We start from the raw sequence: 17,749 nt of genomic DNA on the forward strand, positions 1-17,749 counted from the left end.
TATGGCATATGCAAGGTATTCTACCGGGGCAATACACTAGGATAAATTATTACTTGTGCTGTGATAGTTGCCATCATGACGTGATTGGAAATTATGCACATTTACAAAAACATAGGCCTACGTTTAAATTGTTAAAATACATCACGCATTTTTTTTTTTTTTTTATCTATACAATTTTACTAGAAATGTACTATCTCCAAGGACGCTACGACCAACTCAACGAACTCATGCATATGCAAACGAGCCCAATCCCTATGCTAAATCAGGGGTGTGAGAGTAGAAATTGACAGGACGCATGCTCAGCTAATGCTTGTAGCTAATATTCCTCATGCAAGGAGCCCAGGTTGAGTGTGTTGTTGAAAATCATTGCATTAAAAAACGCTTCTTTCAATGAAATCGCATATAAAATCAATGGATACACAACCAAAATTCTACAAAAGTCAATCTTTATATTAATAAAGCTATCGATGTGTACGAAAAACTTCAGTGGTACAAAATGCCTTTCACATTCGAAAATTTCAGTATAGTAATACCCAGCCAATTCAGAATTAATGCAGCACTGCTGCAAAAAGTTGAGGTTTCTGTGGAGTCTATAGACATCAGCTTGTTTATTCACAGATGGAATATCTGTGGTTTATTGTAAGAAAGTTATTGTGGTTTCAAGGTTTTTGGATTAAGTTTAATTGAAGTGTCATGGTGTGTGATCATTCAGGGTGAGTCAGTGCCACAATTATGTCAAAATATTGTTCAAACTAAACCTGTATAATAATGTATCCTCGTGCAGACCTACTAAGCACTAAGCAAGAACTTATAGCACCCTATATATTTTTGGTGTGAAATGCATGCATCATACACCAAAAATGCTATTGAAACTAGTAATATACCAGCTAGCATGTCTATAGTGTGTAGCTCAAGATATACTAGTATTCTGCAAGCCAATTTACAAATTTATTCAATTTCAAGATGACTACTGTCGACTATTTGTTTCAAAATCACATTTCTATACATGATGACATTATCATAAGGTAAGTTTTATTTGAAGAATCAATTAACCTATTATTATATGTTCAGTGTTTGTCATATTCCAGACGTTTTTGTTTTTTTAATTTGCTCTAAAAGTATGCACCAAATCGCACCATTTTAACTTCATTTTTCAAAATTTTCAATTTCTGAGGGGGCACATCCCCCTCAGACATTCCCTCGCGTCGCACAAGTGCTCGGGCGGCGCTTCACGCCTATTTGCACCAAGTCAACAATCTAACACCAGCCGCCACTGCTGATCAGTGTTGATTTGTGTAGTGAACATGTCTCCAGAGAAGATACACTGCATGGATGAATCTTTCAACAGTTTACAAATTGGACCCCTTCATCTCATTTCATAATTTTTAAATTTTTTTATATGTGGGCCTTACTTTTCTCTTGATCCTTTTCTGGATAAAGCTGATAGTTAATCCTCTTTACTTATGGATCTATCTGACCAAAAAGGATCAATCCCAGGAAACTTACTTGATGCTTTCAAAAACAAAACAAAAATTCGAGACAGAGAAATAAGAGACGGGTATTGAACTGAAGGCCTATAGATAATAACATCAGTGCTCTTCTCCATCTGACTCATTAGCTCAGTTGGTAGAGCATCGGTCCGGTGATCCGAAGGTCCCAGGTTCAAATCCTGGATGGTCAGTGAAATTTTTTCACTGGCTGTCATTTATGTATGTGTTGACTTGTGTTAAAAACCTTTCTCATAAAACAAAAATTGTTATACAGATGTGCTACCACACAGAGTGAAAGTAAATTAAGGGCAATGAATCAATCATTCTGGCCCCTTCCCTGGCCTCCTGAACAAATCAAGACATGTCATGATAGAACTGGGATTTGAATCAAGAGTAAGATGTCCATGCAATTAATTTGCTTCTATGTGAGCTATGCCCACTGCAGGTATATCAACTTGTAATCGGAGATAAAAGGTAGGGCTGTTCTATAAACCCAAGATATGAGATCTTCCATTCAAATCAAATCGGAGATAAAAGGTAGGGCTGTTCTATAAACCCAAGATATGAGATCTTCCATTCAAAATCAAATCGGAGATAAAAGGTAGGGCTGTTCTATAAACCCAAGATATGAGATCTTCCATTCAAAATCATATCGGAGATAAAAGGTAGGGCTGTTCTATAAACCCAAGATATGAGATCTTCCATTCAAAATCATATCGGAGATAAAAGGTAGGGCTGTTCTATAAACCCAAGATATGAGATCTTCCATTCAAAATCAAATCGGAGATAAAAGGTAGGGCTGTTCTATAAACCCAAGATATGAGATCTTCCATTCAAAATCAAATCGGAGATAAAAGGTAGGGCTGTTCTATAAACCCAAGATATGAGATCTTCCATTCAAATCAAAGTTGTTATATAAGCAACTAGCCAAAAGCTATGGAACATTAAACAAGAAAAAAAATGATATTTTGTTGATAAATAATGAAAATATTCAGACTGCTTTGAATATAAACACAGCAATGAAACTGTTGGGAACTAGGAGCATATCGGTATAAAATGTTGGGTCATTGAGTATAAAATTATGAAAAAAAGGGGGTCATTGGGTATAAAATTATGAAAAAAGGGGGTCATTGGGTATAAAATTTTGAAGAAAGGGGTCATTGGAGTAGACAGTTTTGACAAACTGGAGCAAAATTCTATTTTTGTTCCATATTTGTCAAATTTACAATAAAAATTTGCTGCAATAGAGAATTTGAAAGTTTCTACAAATATATAATGGCATTTTGATGATAAAATTTTACTGAGTAGTTTTGAATTTGCAATTCCTGATCAAACTTCGAAAAGAATTGCGCATTTTCATTTGAATACAAAAAGTTTGAAAATAAATGTTAGAACTGCAAAAAGAATCACTCAATTCCTACTTTCATGTATCACAGTAGATTTTTAATATATAAGCCCTATACAAGAAACTTATATTCAATGCCTGTGATCATGGTGATACACATACATGCTCTGGCTAAAAATGATAATTCATTTCGGATGTAGACTTGAGCCTTTTTCCATCTGGGTAATAGACCTAGTAGATCTCATACTGGGATTGAGATAGCATATCAAATTTCATATCTTGCCATTTTTAAATGGGTGAAAACATATTCGCCACAAAAATTGCTTACTGCCCTGATCACTGCTAATTAAAATGCATCACACATACTGTAAAAGTGCAATTTTTCATCTGATTAATTTTTCGCACTTTCCCAATTTTGAATGGTGTCTCTCATTTTTAAATGTGTGATTCTTAGTTTCCTTATATATTGAACTACACTTAAAAAGAATATATTTGTGCACTGTTATTTTTGCAGTAGCAGCTTGGAATGCAAAAAACGTGAAATTAAATGCAGTGTGAAAATTTCCACTTTTATACAGTAAAATCGTGTATCTGTATAAAGCACATGGACATTTTTCAAATGTAGGAGATCTGAATGCATGACATGCTGCATTCATACTGCAACCCATAAATATCAAGCATACTTGCCACTCATGAAAGAAATATGTTTTTTGAGTGTGTAAAACTTTTATGATGAATTTCCTTTCAACATACATTGGCACTTGAAAATGTTTACTCTTCTTACAGCTCTTCCACAAATGTGCAATGCACTAAAGTTCGAGAAAAATAAAGAATACTTTACCGAGGTAATTTTCAAATTGCTGAATATCTTTCTGTGAAAATATTGTGCTTGATAATATTTTTGATAATGTTCCAATTTCCAGTTGCTACATGAAGCAATATCTCTCATCACTCCTCAGGCAAAGAGAGTGCACTTTCATCGATTCTATTTAGCACCAAAATATGTGATACGATTAAAGTTAATAAATTGGTTTACTTGTGGACCATATTCAATTCACTGAAAAGTGCCCGGAAACTGAATCAGTAGTAAATGTTGACACTTTATAGTGTCCCTTAAGTTTTAAAACAGCATATTAAAAACAAGAGCATTCTGGCCATATTCAAACCTGTCTGTCTCAACATCCATATTAACGCGGCTGTGTACTCTAGCCATTGTTTCTTTCTCAAAATAGAGTTTTTATGATATGTTTGTACCTTGTTATGTTTTTTATAAATACAAGGAATGAAAATCCAGATTTGTAAACTCCAACTGCAATATTTTAAGGATTTTATTTCACTATTCCACTCGTGTTTGAAATTGAAAAGGAAAGAAAATCTTTGTTGTACCAGCAAGGTACACGCGGCAACAACTCATCGCGTTGCGTATCGCGCAATTTGTTAACGCACAAATACGCGACGCATACGCGACGCTTATCTGCCTGCGCGGCGCATCTTATGGAAACACCACGGAAGCACTGATTTCACAAAAACCTAGTGGTCAAATGGCTCCGTTTTAGCTGATAAAATGTGTGTTTTTTCAAGTTCTTTCCCCCGATTTAAATATCGAGTTATGAATGGAATTCGCTCAAACTTCTCAAGGGGCTGTGGATTTACCCGATGTTCACGTAATATAAGTTTCAAAAACGAAAGCTGTCGCATTCTCCTGTGAGATTCGATGAAAGTGCAAAATGTGACCACTTTAAACTTCAAGCGGCCATTATTTCAATGTTCATTTTGTCGGTAAAATGACGATTTAGGTACACGATAACTCAATAAATACAGCATCTATAGGTAAGCAAATATGATCATCGTAAAAAGCATGATCGACTCAAGAAACGGTTTTCTCATTTTTTTATATTTTGGTCTATTTCCGATTTTGGGCATCATTTTGTGCAAATAGGCGTTTTGAATTTTAAAAAGTTCATTTTGATGCCTTATATGGTCAATATCTCAAAAACTAAGGCCAATATCAAAAAATAAAAAACCGTTTTTGGAATGGAGCGTCAAGATTGAGCTAAAAACAAAATAAAATATTTTGGAAAGAGTGTTTTTTGTTATGATGTACCTAACAAATATTGCCAAAAACTCACTTTTTGTGATTTTCTTCAAAATTGTTGTTTTACCCCAAATCTGTATTTATATTAAGATTTATTGATGTCTTGCCTTCATAAAATGTATACTTTTATATGTTTTATGCGAATAATTACAAAGTTATTGCACTTTTACTACATGCATGTCTGAGAGTACACAGCCACCTTAATAGCTTGATTTCAGGAGCTTTATTGCTAATGTGAAGACAGCATGTATTTCGCAAATCCATTTTGTAAGTGTGAAGTGTTTGCCTGCAGGAATATAATTGATATGCTAACATTTGTCCTGAAATCAAATATTTTAATTTAATTTCATTAAATTAACATTGAAATTGTGTGTTTTCTGTCCAAAATAATTTCCTTCAATTTAAAAATGTACACAAATTTGAAAAGTAACAACACGTTCATGAACAATTTTCCACCTGCATTTACGTTCATCCACATTTTCTGGTGATCATCACATAACCCAAGTGTAGGATCTAAAACAGCTCTAAGTCTTGTTATCCTGGCATTCCTATACAAACAAGGAAGCTATTATTGGGTCAAAAAAACACCGACAGGCATAAAGTCCTTTTAAGTCAAACTGAGATGATTAAATCAAGTGTGTAGAATGAGCTTCCTGGATATATTGCAGCCTCTTTAAAATGTCCACATAATTAGCTGCTGTCAAGGTTTGCACCTACACAATGTACCTAGCATTAAGGGCTGTCACTTTTCTTCAACGCATACCTTCCATCTCTATTTAACTTGATATAGCTTGCTAGTGCAAAGATTCACATTTCCTATGTGCTTGCAGTGATCCTTGGCATTGGGCATGATTGTTTGGGAGAAAAAGGGAGTGAATTTAATTTAAGAGAAAGGGGTACTGTTGTTGTTATGATCAGACACATTTACACTGCATCCAGGTAAGTTGCAAATTCATAACATGATTAAGGATTTGACAAATGCAGCTATCATAGATCTAGATCTATATGCAGTTTTAATTTAAACTGTGGACCAACACTAGAAACACAACTACTGCTACATGCTATTAGTATTAGGAACGTAAGCCCCCAGAAGCATTCTTGAGAGTAAATTTACCATGTTTCTATTAAAAAAAACCCAACTTAACATGTATCCCTGGCATGTATCACTGTGGACCAACACTAGAAAAAACAAATGTTGTCAGGAACTATAAGCCCCAGGACCAGGAGTATTCTTGAGAGTAAATTTACCATGTTTCTATTGAAAACAATACTATTAAACATGTATCCCTGGTATTGCCAACATTGCCCCTTCCCTATTAAAGATATTTTTAAAACGCTTATTCCATTACAAAGGAATCTGAAGAATTATGGTGAAAAGTACCCATAGGCCAAAATACCATGTATCATTATTGTATTGTGTTGGCCAGTCCAGCCATCCATTCATTTGTGAGCTCTGCACACCATATCATTGCATCTATTGATGAGCTGCTGCTGGCCTGGCAGCTAATGCATTGGTTAGCACACTGAGTTTGAGGTCAAGGCCACCAACAGCTCAATATTATTTGACACCACAGATAATGTTTACATAATCTTTTGCATCCATTACTTTTGAGGAAATTGTGGTTTGACCTCATTTTAAGGACATGGACCAAACACCAACTTGTTCAGCAGCCCCTCCCCCTTGATAGTATAAACAACACAGCAAAATACTATAAACTATGATATGTGCACTATGGTGAGCAGGCATCAACTCAACACAGAATTGCCCAATCAAAATTGAGATTTCTCACAATTTTCTTGCTTTCCATTAATAATATAAAAAATAATAATGAAATAATCTTGTACAAATATGAAGTTGCACATTTGTAAAGTCACTTATTTTCTAAACTGTTTTTTTTTAATGTTCCCTTTAACCATAGATAGTAGTGTAGATTAGATAGTGAAGGATATCTCACGAAAGCAGAAAGCAGCATAATTTCTGGGGAGGCCTACAACACACCATGGTCACAACACATAAATATGCTAATCAAATGCTATGCTAGATGCAATTATATCATGCTAAATCACAGTGATGCTAAATGCTTACAATGGGCTACACTGGTACATGTACTGATGTAGGTATAAATACACAATTTATTTTACATATGAAATGCAAGCTGGCATCACATATGCATGATACTAAATTGGCCATGAAAACTGACAGCTGCCTAATCAAAATTTTATTACAGAATAAGGCTACCCACAATCACATAATGTCCACAACATTTATAATCAGAAAAATATTGCTACTGAAATACTACAAAAATATTGTATTGAGTTACATATACAAGCATGTACTAAGTATACTGATGCTGCCCAAGGCAGTAAATGCCACACAATTATAATAATTTTCAATCCTGTTAGTTCATCCGCATATTCAGTGATAAGGTGTGGTCGACCGACCAAAAAAACCGATTACATCCATAGGGGCTAAGAGATACTGGGTCGTGCTTGCTATCTTGCTGGATTATTACTAGCTAGAGGTTACTTTAAATTAAGTGCCAGGTCAGGTGTATCATGAATAATGATGCAAAAATGGTATAAACTTGATTAATTATTTACAGCTTTCCAAATCAAGATCTTGAGGGTGTTTTGAGAGGCTGGAATAACTCATCTATATTCACACTACACTAAAGGGCTTGTAAAACATAATATAATTATGATAAAATAACGAGTCCAAATCTATTTGTTGTTTTAATTATTCTCAATAAATTTCAAATTCCTTTCAATTAATTATCTGTCGGCTTTAGATCCAGGATTAACAGTAGATTATTTTATTTTCAAATCAAAAAATTTAATTAGACCATTATTGTAAACTAATTACACTTTTCAACAAATTCAACACAGATTCATCATTTATGAGATATGTGCAATAAGCTTTTTCTTGCATTCCAGTTTTTATTGTCTCATAATACATTATATAGATATCCAGCAATATTACTGCCTACATGTATATGGGCACTGAGTAAAGCAGTACGTATACAAGTGCAGAAATGCTTGTTTTCTGTTGCCACTTTCAGTAAATTCTTAATTTTACCATTTCTTTCAAGAGTACTTCTCTGATATCAATTATTCACAAAACAAAATTCTCAAAAAGACTTTTCTCAGCTTTTGTTCCTGCTTGCTGTTGTCCAGTTTTGCTGTTGTTACATGATGTAGTTGTACTTTATTTATAAAATTATACCAACAAACAGGCTGGTAATAGGTATTAATGTGCAATGCAGTGGAAGATGAAATCACCTGGGCGAGAACTGAGCAAATTATGGGAGCTAACATGTTGAACCCCAGGAGACAGACACGCTCCCTCCGCATCGCTGGTATTATTACTTCATATTCACCACCCATGGCATCTGATTCACATACCCCAGATTTAAAGGAACAAAAAATTATATCAAGTGAAAGCACATTTTCATTGAGGGCTTTAATAAAGAAGCAGAAACATTGGTGACACGTTTCTAAAAATATATCCTACAGTACTCCAACAACAAATATATTTTTATCCACCGCACATTACACTGAATAAACTGTGTAAAATTAAAATAAAAGCACAAAACAACACTATGATGCATAACTTTCTGGTAATATGCTAAATTTAATAGATTCCTCAAAGTGATAATGTTTTCTAAAAATGTTGACTATCAAGATCAATTTTGGATGTTCCCTACAATGGTAAGACCCTTGAAAGACGGAATTGTTGCTACTGAAGTGTATGTGGCCCATTTTCAATTTGAAGAACACTAAAATTGGTTCACAAACACGGGTAAAATTTCACAATGCGTGAGTGGGGTGACAGGAAACAGAATTTGAGTTTCAAGGGCCTAATAAAGGCATTACTGAGCCAAATATTGAATTTTTGGGACTTTTCCACACATAAACCACAATTCCATATTCCCACAGAATATTTGGGTGTACTTTACTGGTTCAAGGCTAATTAATAATGGTAACCATAGCAACCATATGGTGGTAACCATAGCGAAACCCCAAACCAAATCACACAGACACAGAGGTACAAAGAAAATCTGTTGTATACAATGTAGTATTAGTAAACCATTAATAGAAATGTTCATGATGCTTGAGTGGCTATGTTTTCATTGTAGAACAAAAATAACCAAAACTGGCACTTCAAACAGAGCTCAAAATGCAGTTCAAATAAAACTTGATCTTTGCCCTTGACTGAATGAAATGAGAGAATTTTAAAGCAAAAAGCCAGTTTACCAAGTAAAATGAGGGGGCGTGGTAGTATCAAGGCATTCTCTCATTTAACAAAAAGAATTGTATGGGACCTTGATTTTATGAACTGGGAATATTTGCTTCTCGTCTACATTGTATAATGCCTACATGTATGGATGTAGTAGTAGGCCTAAATATAAATGCACATAGAGAATGCGGCTCAATGCGCAATGAGAAAAAAAACCACAGAAGTTTGGACATTTTGGGTTTAACCGCACAGATAGTTCAGACGGCTAATTTTAAGATTTTCCCTTTGAAGTACAAGTATTAACTAGACTTAGCTGTGGTCTAAGACCACGAACACAGCCGTGTTGTTACCCCTTAATGACATTTGACCACAAAATATATGAAAACCCCATAGACATTGGCAAATGTCAATGTATGTGTGTACGTGGCACCACTTTGCCATGTTATTTGTGGCAGAAGGGGCATTTTGAAAGTTTTTTGTCTCAAACCGGAAATGACCCCTTAATGACCTATGACCCCAAATAAAAAAATACCATATATACATTGGGAAAACACAATTCATGTGTGAACATACCATCACTCTCCTATGTTTTTCTTAGCTAATAATTTTTTTTGAAAGTTTTTCGGATTTATACCGGAAATGACCCCTTAATGACCTTTGACCCCAAATCTGTGTACACCACATTGGCACTGGGTAATAACAATGCATGTGTGCAAGTGGTGTCACTGTCCTCAGTAATTTGTAGGAGAAGATTCATTTAAAAGTATTTCGTTTTATACCGGAAATGACCCCTTAATGACCTTTGACCACAAATAAAAAAAATACCACATATACATTGGATAACTGCAACTCATATGTGAACATACCGTTATTGTCACCACAATTCACCATGATTCACACCATCTAAATGATACATATCTCGGGTGTCAAAAGGTGAGAAATATATTGATACCAAAATCTCGGTTTTGATGCCAGACATGGGGGATGAGGCTACTGATCGGGTCAAACCTGTTTTAAATTCATAACTTCAACTGCTTCAAATTCATGTAAATTTAAGGGTATGAAAAGGTGGACCACACAAAAATTAAGTGTTCACAAGCGCTATGTACACAGATCTAGATCATGACACAAATATTTTAATCTATTTTTTCCAAACTGAAAATGTATGAGGTCTAGCTATCTATGATGCCTTGCACATCATTGGCATTTCATGGTCTGCTAGTGCTAAGGCAAAGCTATGTGAAGGGGAAATGGCAAGGTAACATTGTTTTACAAGTACAAGCTACAAATGTATAGGGGAAGGGGAGATCTCCCCTATTAATTTTCTCAGCATTTGCAAATACCAACAAATTGACGATCATCTAAGGCCCATGCTGTCACACAAACAATTCAAAATCCATACAGTACTAATTTATATTCCATGGGCTTACACGTTTAATTAAACTTTTAGCATTACACCTGACAACTGCCTTTACACTTGAAATGCCACTAAATCATCTCATGATAAAACTAGTTTACATGTAGATCTAGTACCATTTTAGACAAACCGGAAGACAAACATGCACCCATTCGATTTGGAATAATGCACTTGCACTTCAGGTGTAAAGAAGATGATACACTTGTCTACCTGCTATACTACATTAATTGCAACGCACACTGCCTGTAGCAGCTGAAGCTATTTCAGTGTAAGGCCAGGTCAGCACCAGGGGTCAACTGACCTGAAATGATTGACATTTTCAATAAAGGTCATGAATTGGATCATCGGTTCATTATTATGATCTGTAGGTAGAGGAAGCCTCAGATCATTAGCAAATAACCTGCTCAATTATGATGATGTAATATTGCAAAGTGTAGGCCTACAGTAGTGTTCAATTGACACATCTCCGCACATGTTATCAGTTTGTGGTATATTATTTCTTGGGTCACATTCAGGTCCATCCACTATAAAACATAAAACCAACTATAATATTGGCATTGGATATCGGTGTCACGGTGCTAGACTATAATGTATCATGTCATTCATCTGCTGTATTGAAGGATCAATGGCGGATTTTTTTTTCATCATCTGACTTGAAATTAATATTGTTTTACAATGCAGTGCTAGAAGCAATCATACAAATTGCAAGACTGTTGAACAAAAAATATTAAATTCCAAGATTATCCCATTCAAATGATAACAGTTTGAAAATTTAAAAGAATAGGCCAAAGTGAATGAATTGAAATCCATGAATGTGAATATTAAGCCATACTCAAGCATACTAAGTTTAAATATTCCTCACACTTTGGATTTGGGCATTATAAACCACAAGACCTGCATATATTCTAGACTTAATCTCATTGAAGTATTACATTGTACTAATAGGCCTATCAATGATATCAGGATCACTGAGTGAAATCAGTCGGTGAACTACTTCCTATAGGAAGTGTTTGAATCGGAATAGGAAAATAGATAGTATCTTGACTTCAGCCAAGTCTCTGTGGCTTTTTACATGTTTCTCTTAGGCCCCTCAAAAATAAAATCACACAAATTGTGCAGAACCAGCACAACAAGTTTACAGAAATCCCCACCCACATTAAAATCCACCTCTGGGTTGTCTGACCCTGCTCCCAACACCCACTCAACTTTGTGGTTTGTGGAATCAACAAATCACAAAATGCCTTTCACATCTACACACATCAACAAAATTCCTATAAAATGAGGGGGTCAATCTTGTTAAACTCTTTTTGTAAACTTTTGAAAGAAAACCTTCCATCTTTTCAATTCTTTTGTTTGCTTTCAGTATACTTGTGCAGAGAGCTCTCAATTTAGGTCATTCCCTCTGGTTAAAATACCTCTTTATGGCTTTTAGATGGGAACAATGATATAAGTTTCAAAATCAAACATTTTAAGGCAATTTTTCAATAGCGTTCAATATGAGGTACTCAATAACCATGCATTTAGCAAAATTTAATCTGAATTAAGCAAAGAACCCCTTGGGAGTTTGTTTTGATTTGTGTTGGGTTATCAAGGTATCAACATGTTAGGCCCCACAGTGAATATTTGTTGGCGTGTGCCCTCCTGTAACAGATGTGCCCTCCTGTAACAGTTGTGCCCTCTGTTAAATACAGATACATGCTCCCTGCGAAATACAATTTGCCCCCTGAGAAATACATGTTGCACTCTCTCCCCTGGTGTATACATCCTATGTGTCTACATAAACAAGTTGCTAGCTACAATCATCGAAATAAGTCTTGGAAAGGAAAGCTTGCGTGTAAACAACGGAAAACTCGCACCCCCTCTCCCCCGTTCAATGTTGAGAAGTGCCAATGTCTTCAGCGGTTTCCCAATGTGTTCCAACTTCCAACATTGATTGATGGGGAGAGGGGAAGGGTAAATCATTGTTGTAGATGTAGCTTGTTCCCAGGTAAAATATACGTCATTTCCATGATCATATGAAATTCTGCACGGAATTTCGACAGAGTGTACCAAGCGTTCCAAGGATAATAGTTCCAAGATTGTAGTGTGTCAAAATTCGTATCTTAATTTCATATGAGGGCTAGGGCATTTAAGAAAGGAACCTACAACTTGACTTGGCAAGGATTTCCCTTGGCTTGCTTTGGGGTTTGAAGTCCAGCTTTGAAATACATTCATGAAAGGTGAGCCTTCGGGCCAAAATGCCCTTACAAAATATGTGAGCTAGTGTGACTGTGAGCCAAACAAATGAGGTAAAACAAAGAAAATTACTATTCCGGGTTACTATTCCAGTGCCTATCTCATCAATTAATGTACGTATCAGACTATCGACCATCAATCATTTATACTTCGCAAACAACAAAAAACATGTTCCACAAGGGTACTGTATGACCACCTGAACTATGCACATGTAACGCTGTAACGCACCCACGATACATCAATCACGCTACGCAAATCTGTTACTAGGCAGACGTTCACTAAGGTTGGAGCTTCTGTGCAGTTTGCAATAGACACCGGGCAATCAGTGATGAGGCGTTTGTACAACTTTGTCCGAGTTTTTTTAAAAAGCAACAGTAGTTTAGACATCAATGATTCTTGTGAACAAAAAAGATATCAGCAATCAAATTAGACAAATATTTTTTATGAATTTAATTTGAAATTGCGTTGTTCTAGATACTAAAATCTCAGATTTTGTCAGGGGCGGATCTTGATACGGTTATGGTGGTGCAGCGCACCACCCTAGAATTCCAAAAAATAATGTGATCAAATATATGTAATTATCATGTTACTTAAAAAACAATAAAACCCTACAAATTCCACTAAAATGGCTATTCTAGCTTATTCTGTGAGTCTTACCCTTGTATCATAGGGATTTTTAAGTTTTTGTCCAGTGCATAATTAGAAGTAAACTGGCAACCTCAAAATGGCTCAGATTCCAGTTTCGCTCCTCCAGTTGCTATCTCTCCCACATAAACCCACTATGCAATGACTATAAAACTTTTCCATTAGCTTCTATGCGACCCCTATACTACACCGTGGTGCAGAAAATAGGTTCGCTCCTCTTTTTCATAATCTTCAACACAGTTCAACATCTTATGTGGCCCACAGAGTCAAGAAGAATTTCCGTACTCAATAGTCAAAAAGTTGAGGTTTCTGTGGAGTCTATAGACATCAGCTTGTTTATTCACAGATGGAATATCTGTGGTTTATTGTAAGAAAGTTATTGTGGTTTCAAGGTTTTGGATTAAGTTTAATTGAAGTGTCATGGTGTGTGATCATTCAGGGTGAGTCAGTGCCACAATTATGTCAAAATATTGTTCAAACTAAACCTGTATAATAATGTATCCTCGTGCAGACCTACTAAGCACTAAGCAAGAACTTATAGCACCCTATATATTTTTGGTGTGAAATGCATGCATCATACACCAAAAATGCTATTGAAACTAGTAATATACCAGCTAGCATGTCTATAGTGTGTAGCTCAAGATATACTAGTATTCTGCAAGCCAATTTACAAATTTATTCAATTTCAAGATGACTACTGTCGACTATTTGTTTCAAAATCACATTTCTATACATGATGACATTATCATAAGGTAAGTTTTATTTGAAGAATCAATTAACCTATTATTATATGTTCAGTGTTTGTCATATTCCAGACGTTTTTGTTTTTTTAATTTGCTCTAAAAGTATGCACCAAATCGCACCATTTTAACTTCATTTTTCAAAATTTCTCAATTTCTGAGGGGGGCACATCCCCCCCTCAGACACCCCCCTGCGTCGCACAAGTGCTCCGGGCGGCGCTTCACGCCTATTTGCACCAAGTCAACAATCTAACACCAGCCGCCACTGGATTTTGTCACACATACAGTGCAAGTGGAGTAGGCCTATAAATTGCACTAGAATAGTAGAAAGATAAGTACCCTATGAACAATGAAGTTTATATAATTACTCAGAGTGATCCCTCTGGTCTCCTCCAGGGAGTGACAGTTTCTGGCTGTGAAATCAATGGAGTTTGGCAACAGCTGGGAATGCATGATCTTCCTAAATAAAATCAGAATGCTTCTGTACCGTACTCCTGTAGGCATTTTTATCCTTTTTTTTCCCTTCAATTTTATGCCAAATCTAAAAGTGCATTTAAAAAGGGGTGCTTTAAAAACAGATAGATCTGTAAAACAAGCCAGTTAGAACTTTAGGATTACAGTGGGCACTAATTTATAGGCCTATTAGTTTATAAAAAAATTTAGGTAAAGAGCCCCAAATCTGCTGGTCAAATACGGTAACGTACTGTATCGGTCTTACTAAATCAGTATGCCAGTATAATATCAGGCCAAAATAAAATAAATTAATGTTTCCGGTAACCTGCCCATCCCTGTTATTTGGTGGTGCAAAAAATAAAATTATGCCACTTTGGGAAAAAATTAATCAATAATCGTCTGTGTCAAAATCCTGATGAAGTTGTTGGAAATCACATTTATTTTATTTTTTGCCCTGACTTTCTTTCATTTTGATAGATAGGCTACTATTTTTGGTTAGATTCAAATTTGTGTAAAATTGGGTTGGAATTTCAGTACACATGCAAATAAAATTTTATTTCTATATTTCTAGTAGGCCTCAACAATCAGAAATCGCCCATCAATCAATTCAAAATATCATTTTACAATGGTTTTATTTTTTTTAAACCAAATTAGTTACAAAATGCAGGGACTAGACTAAATTACCGGTACATTAACCTTGTTTGATGAGCGCGTACTACCATGATTCTCTTGGCCATTAATATTGTTCCATTTAATTGCACTCACCCATTTCTCATGTCAAAGGGGATACTCTCGCCAAATCCCTATTGGTACAGGGAATTTCAATTCAAGTCAATTTTCTCAGCACAGAAAATACCAATTTGTCTTGTTTTTGAGTTTGATAATTATTTAAGTTGATTTCCATGATTAGCATGATTCCCTGCGTGGTTAGAAATCAAACTTATGGAATTGTTTCACCAAGAGGTATTTATTTGGTATGTTTTGTGATTTCCCCCATTGAGTGCAACGGTAAGTATATCCCCTTCGTGTCCGAGGGGGCAAGATGGAACAGCCAAATCTCGGCCTCGGCAAAAGCAACCAATGGGAAGAAGCGGTCTATTGCAAGTGACGTCATGCCGACCGACAGAATCAGAGCTAACAATATACAAATATTGAATGTTTATGATTCAATGGTAAGAATATTTTCATGAGGTGAAATATGGACTGTTCCATTCAACGAGGCTTTGCCGAGTTGAATGGAACAGTTCATATTTCACCTCATGAAAATATTCTTTCCATTGAACGAATAAAAACATTCAATATTTGTTTTATCATAAAAATGTTCCTTTGCTTCCACTTAATTTTAAAAATTACCAGGAAAACAAAATAAATTAAAAGATATCTAAATGCATATTTATTTTAGCAGCAACACCCGAACCTATAATTGGCGAGTCGAGGTGGAAAACTCGCGCTATATGCTCCCGCAGCGTTGCTATGGTAGCTCCGCGTCCGTGCAATGCAAAAATAAATATTGCACTGACGCGGAGTGCATTAGTCCTTTTGCAGACTGGCCGCTAAAAATAGCGGAAATAATCAATAGTACGGTAGTTGGCCAATCAAATGACAAGAAACTTTGTATGAGTTATATATAATAAAAAACAATGAGTACCGGTACGGCCAAAGTCAAAGACGTTCTATTCCATTCAGAAATTACCACTCGGCAACAACAGATCACATCAGCAGCCAATCAGAGACAAGTGCGTTTTAACGCTGTAAATACGCAATGTATGCTTAGGCTCTCTTCAAAAGTTTACAGGAAAATGTTATACCGGTAGCGGTACTAAAGAATAGATAGGTTACGTATAGCTAACACAAAACCCTACGTACATTTATTTTTAAATTGCTCTGATAATTTATATCATACGCCTATAATTACGACAGTATTAAAAATGCTCAATCACTGTAAAATTCTAAATCCTCTATAATCTTACCGTTGGTCTCTTCCATTCGAATGGCCTGGGAGGTTTCTGGCTGTGAAATATGGACTCATCAACAGCTGGAAATAAAGGATCTTCCCACAACTCATTGTTCTGCAGACATTTTCTTTTGATCTCATCAAAATCTTGTTTAAAATGGGCCATCTTGAAGTTGAACTAGAGTACCTGTAAAACAAAATGCATCAAAATATTCATGGCACAATCGTTCATGAGATCTCTTTAATCAATTCATTCATGTTATTTCGCTATGTCAATACTCAGCGCGTGTGAGTGTACATGTTCAAGTGGGTTGGGCTAGCGTCTGCTGTGTTTGTGCAGAGCTGTGCAGTATGCATTCTGTACATTGCAAGACTGGTTGTTGTTGTTGCAGTCATATGGGCAAAATAATGCATGAAATATGTTGAATCAGTGAACGGCAATCGAGTTTTATGTCACATAAGAAACGTAATATGTATACAATAAGTTATCTCCTCTTTACAAATAAAATAGACGCTAAATAAGCTAAATTTAACATCCAGACTTACCCAAGTCACAGCAGAATACGCCCAGTACAAGCAAGCAGTCGACGCCAGACGCTGATCGTAAATTTCCAAATAGCGATCGCCCACGGCGGTGTGGCACCACACCACCATGCAATAATTTCCTGATAATTTCAATTTATGAGAATTTCAGCGGTTTTAAAAACGTTTCTATTCTAAAAATTAGGAGGGCGCTATTTCACTTTTTCTGGTGGTTTCTTTCTTCTTTCTTTCTTTCTTTCTTTCTTTCTTTCTTTCTTTCTTTCTTTCTTTCTTTCTTTCTTTCTTTCTTTCTTTCTTTCTTTCTTTCTTTCTTTCTTTCTTTCTTTCTTTCTTTCTTTCTTTCTTTCTTTTTTTTTTTTTGTACAAAAATCGCTGTACCCCAAATCCGCTCTCTTAGTTAGGGGCAAATCTTTTTCGATTGAATTTTCAGTAGAAAGGATTGATTTTCATTTTTTTAAAAATCTTTTGCCGTCCCAAATTAGGGACAAATCCTTTCCAGTTGAAAACAAAGATTTAAAATGTTCACTCTAAAATTTAAGTTTGAAATCTCATTCCAAACATATGCAACATATAGGCCTATTATTTGGCAGTACAT

General features: G+C 35.6%; 1 protein-coding gene across 7 annotated transcripts in view; it reads right to left on the minus strand.

Annotated features, from left to right (window-relative positions):
• LOC140152602 (calpain-9-like) overlaps positions 1-17,281 on the minus strand; it is a 58,839-nt gene extending 41,558 nt beyond the window's left edge. For all 7 annotated transcript variants that reach the window (XM_072175015.1, XM_072175014.1, XM_072175010.1 and 4 more), the window contains exons 1-2: positions 17,158-17,281; positions 16,628-16,798 (exon numbers count right to left, since the gene is read on the minus strand). In XM_072175015.1, coding sequence (XP_072031116.1) covers positions 16,628-16,777 — 150 coding nt within the window. In that variant the 5' untranslated portion in view covers positions 16,778-16,798; positions 17,158-17,281. The remainder of the gene's footprint in view (positions 1-16,627; positions 16,799-17,157) is intronic.
• Between the last annotated feature and the right edge of the window lie 468 nt (positions 17,282-17,749).

Source organism: Amphiura filiformis, chromosome 5 (assembly GCF_039555335.1).
Source record: "Amphiura filiformis chromosome 5, Afil_fr2py, whole genome shotgun sequence".
Taxonomy (NCBI): domain Eukaryota; kingdom Metazoa; phylum Echinodermata; class Ophiuroidea; order Amphilepidida; family Amphiuridae; genus Amphiura; species Amphiura filiformis.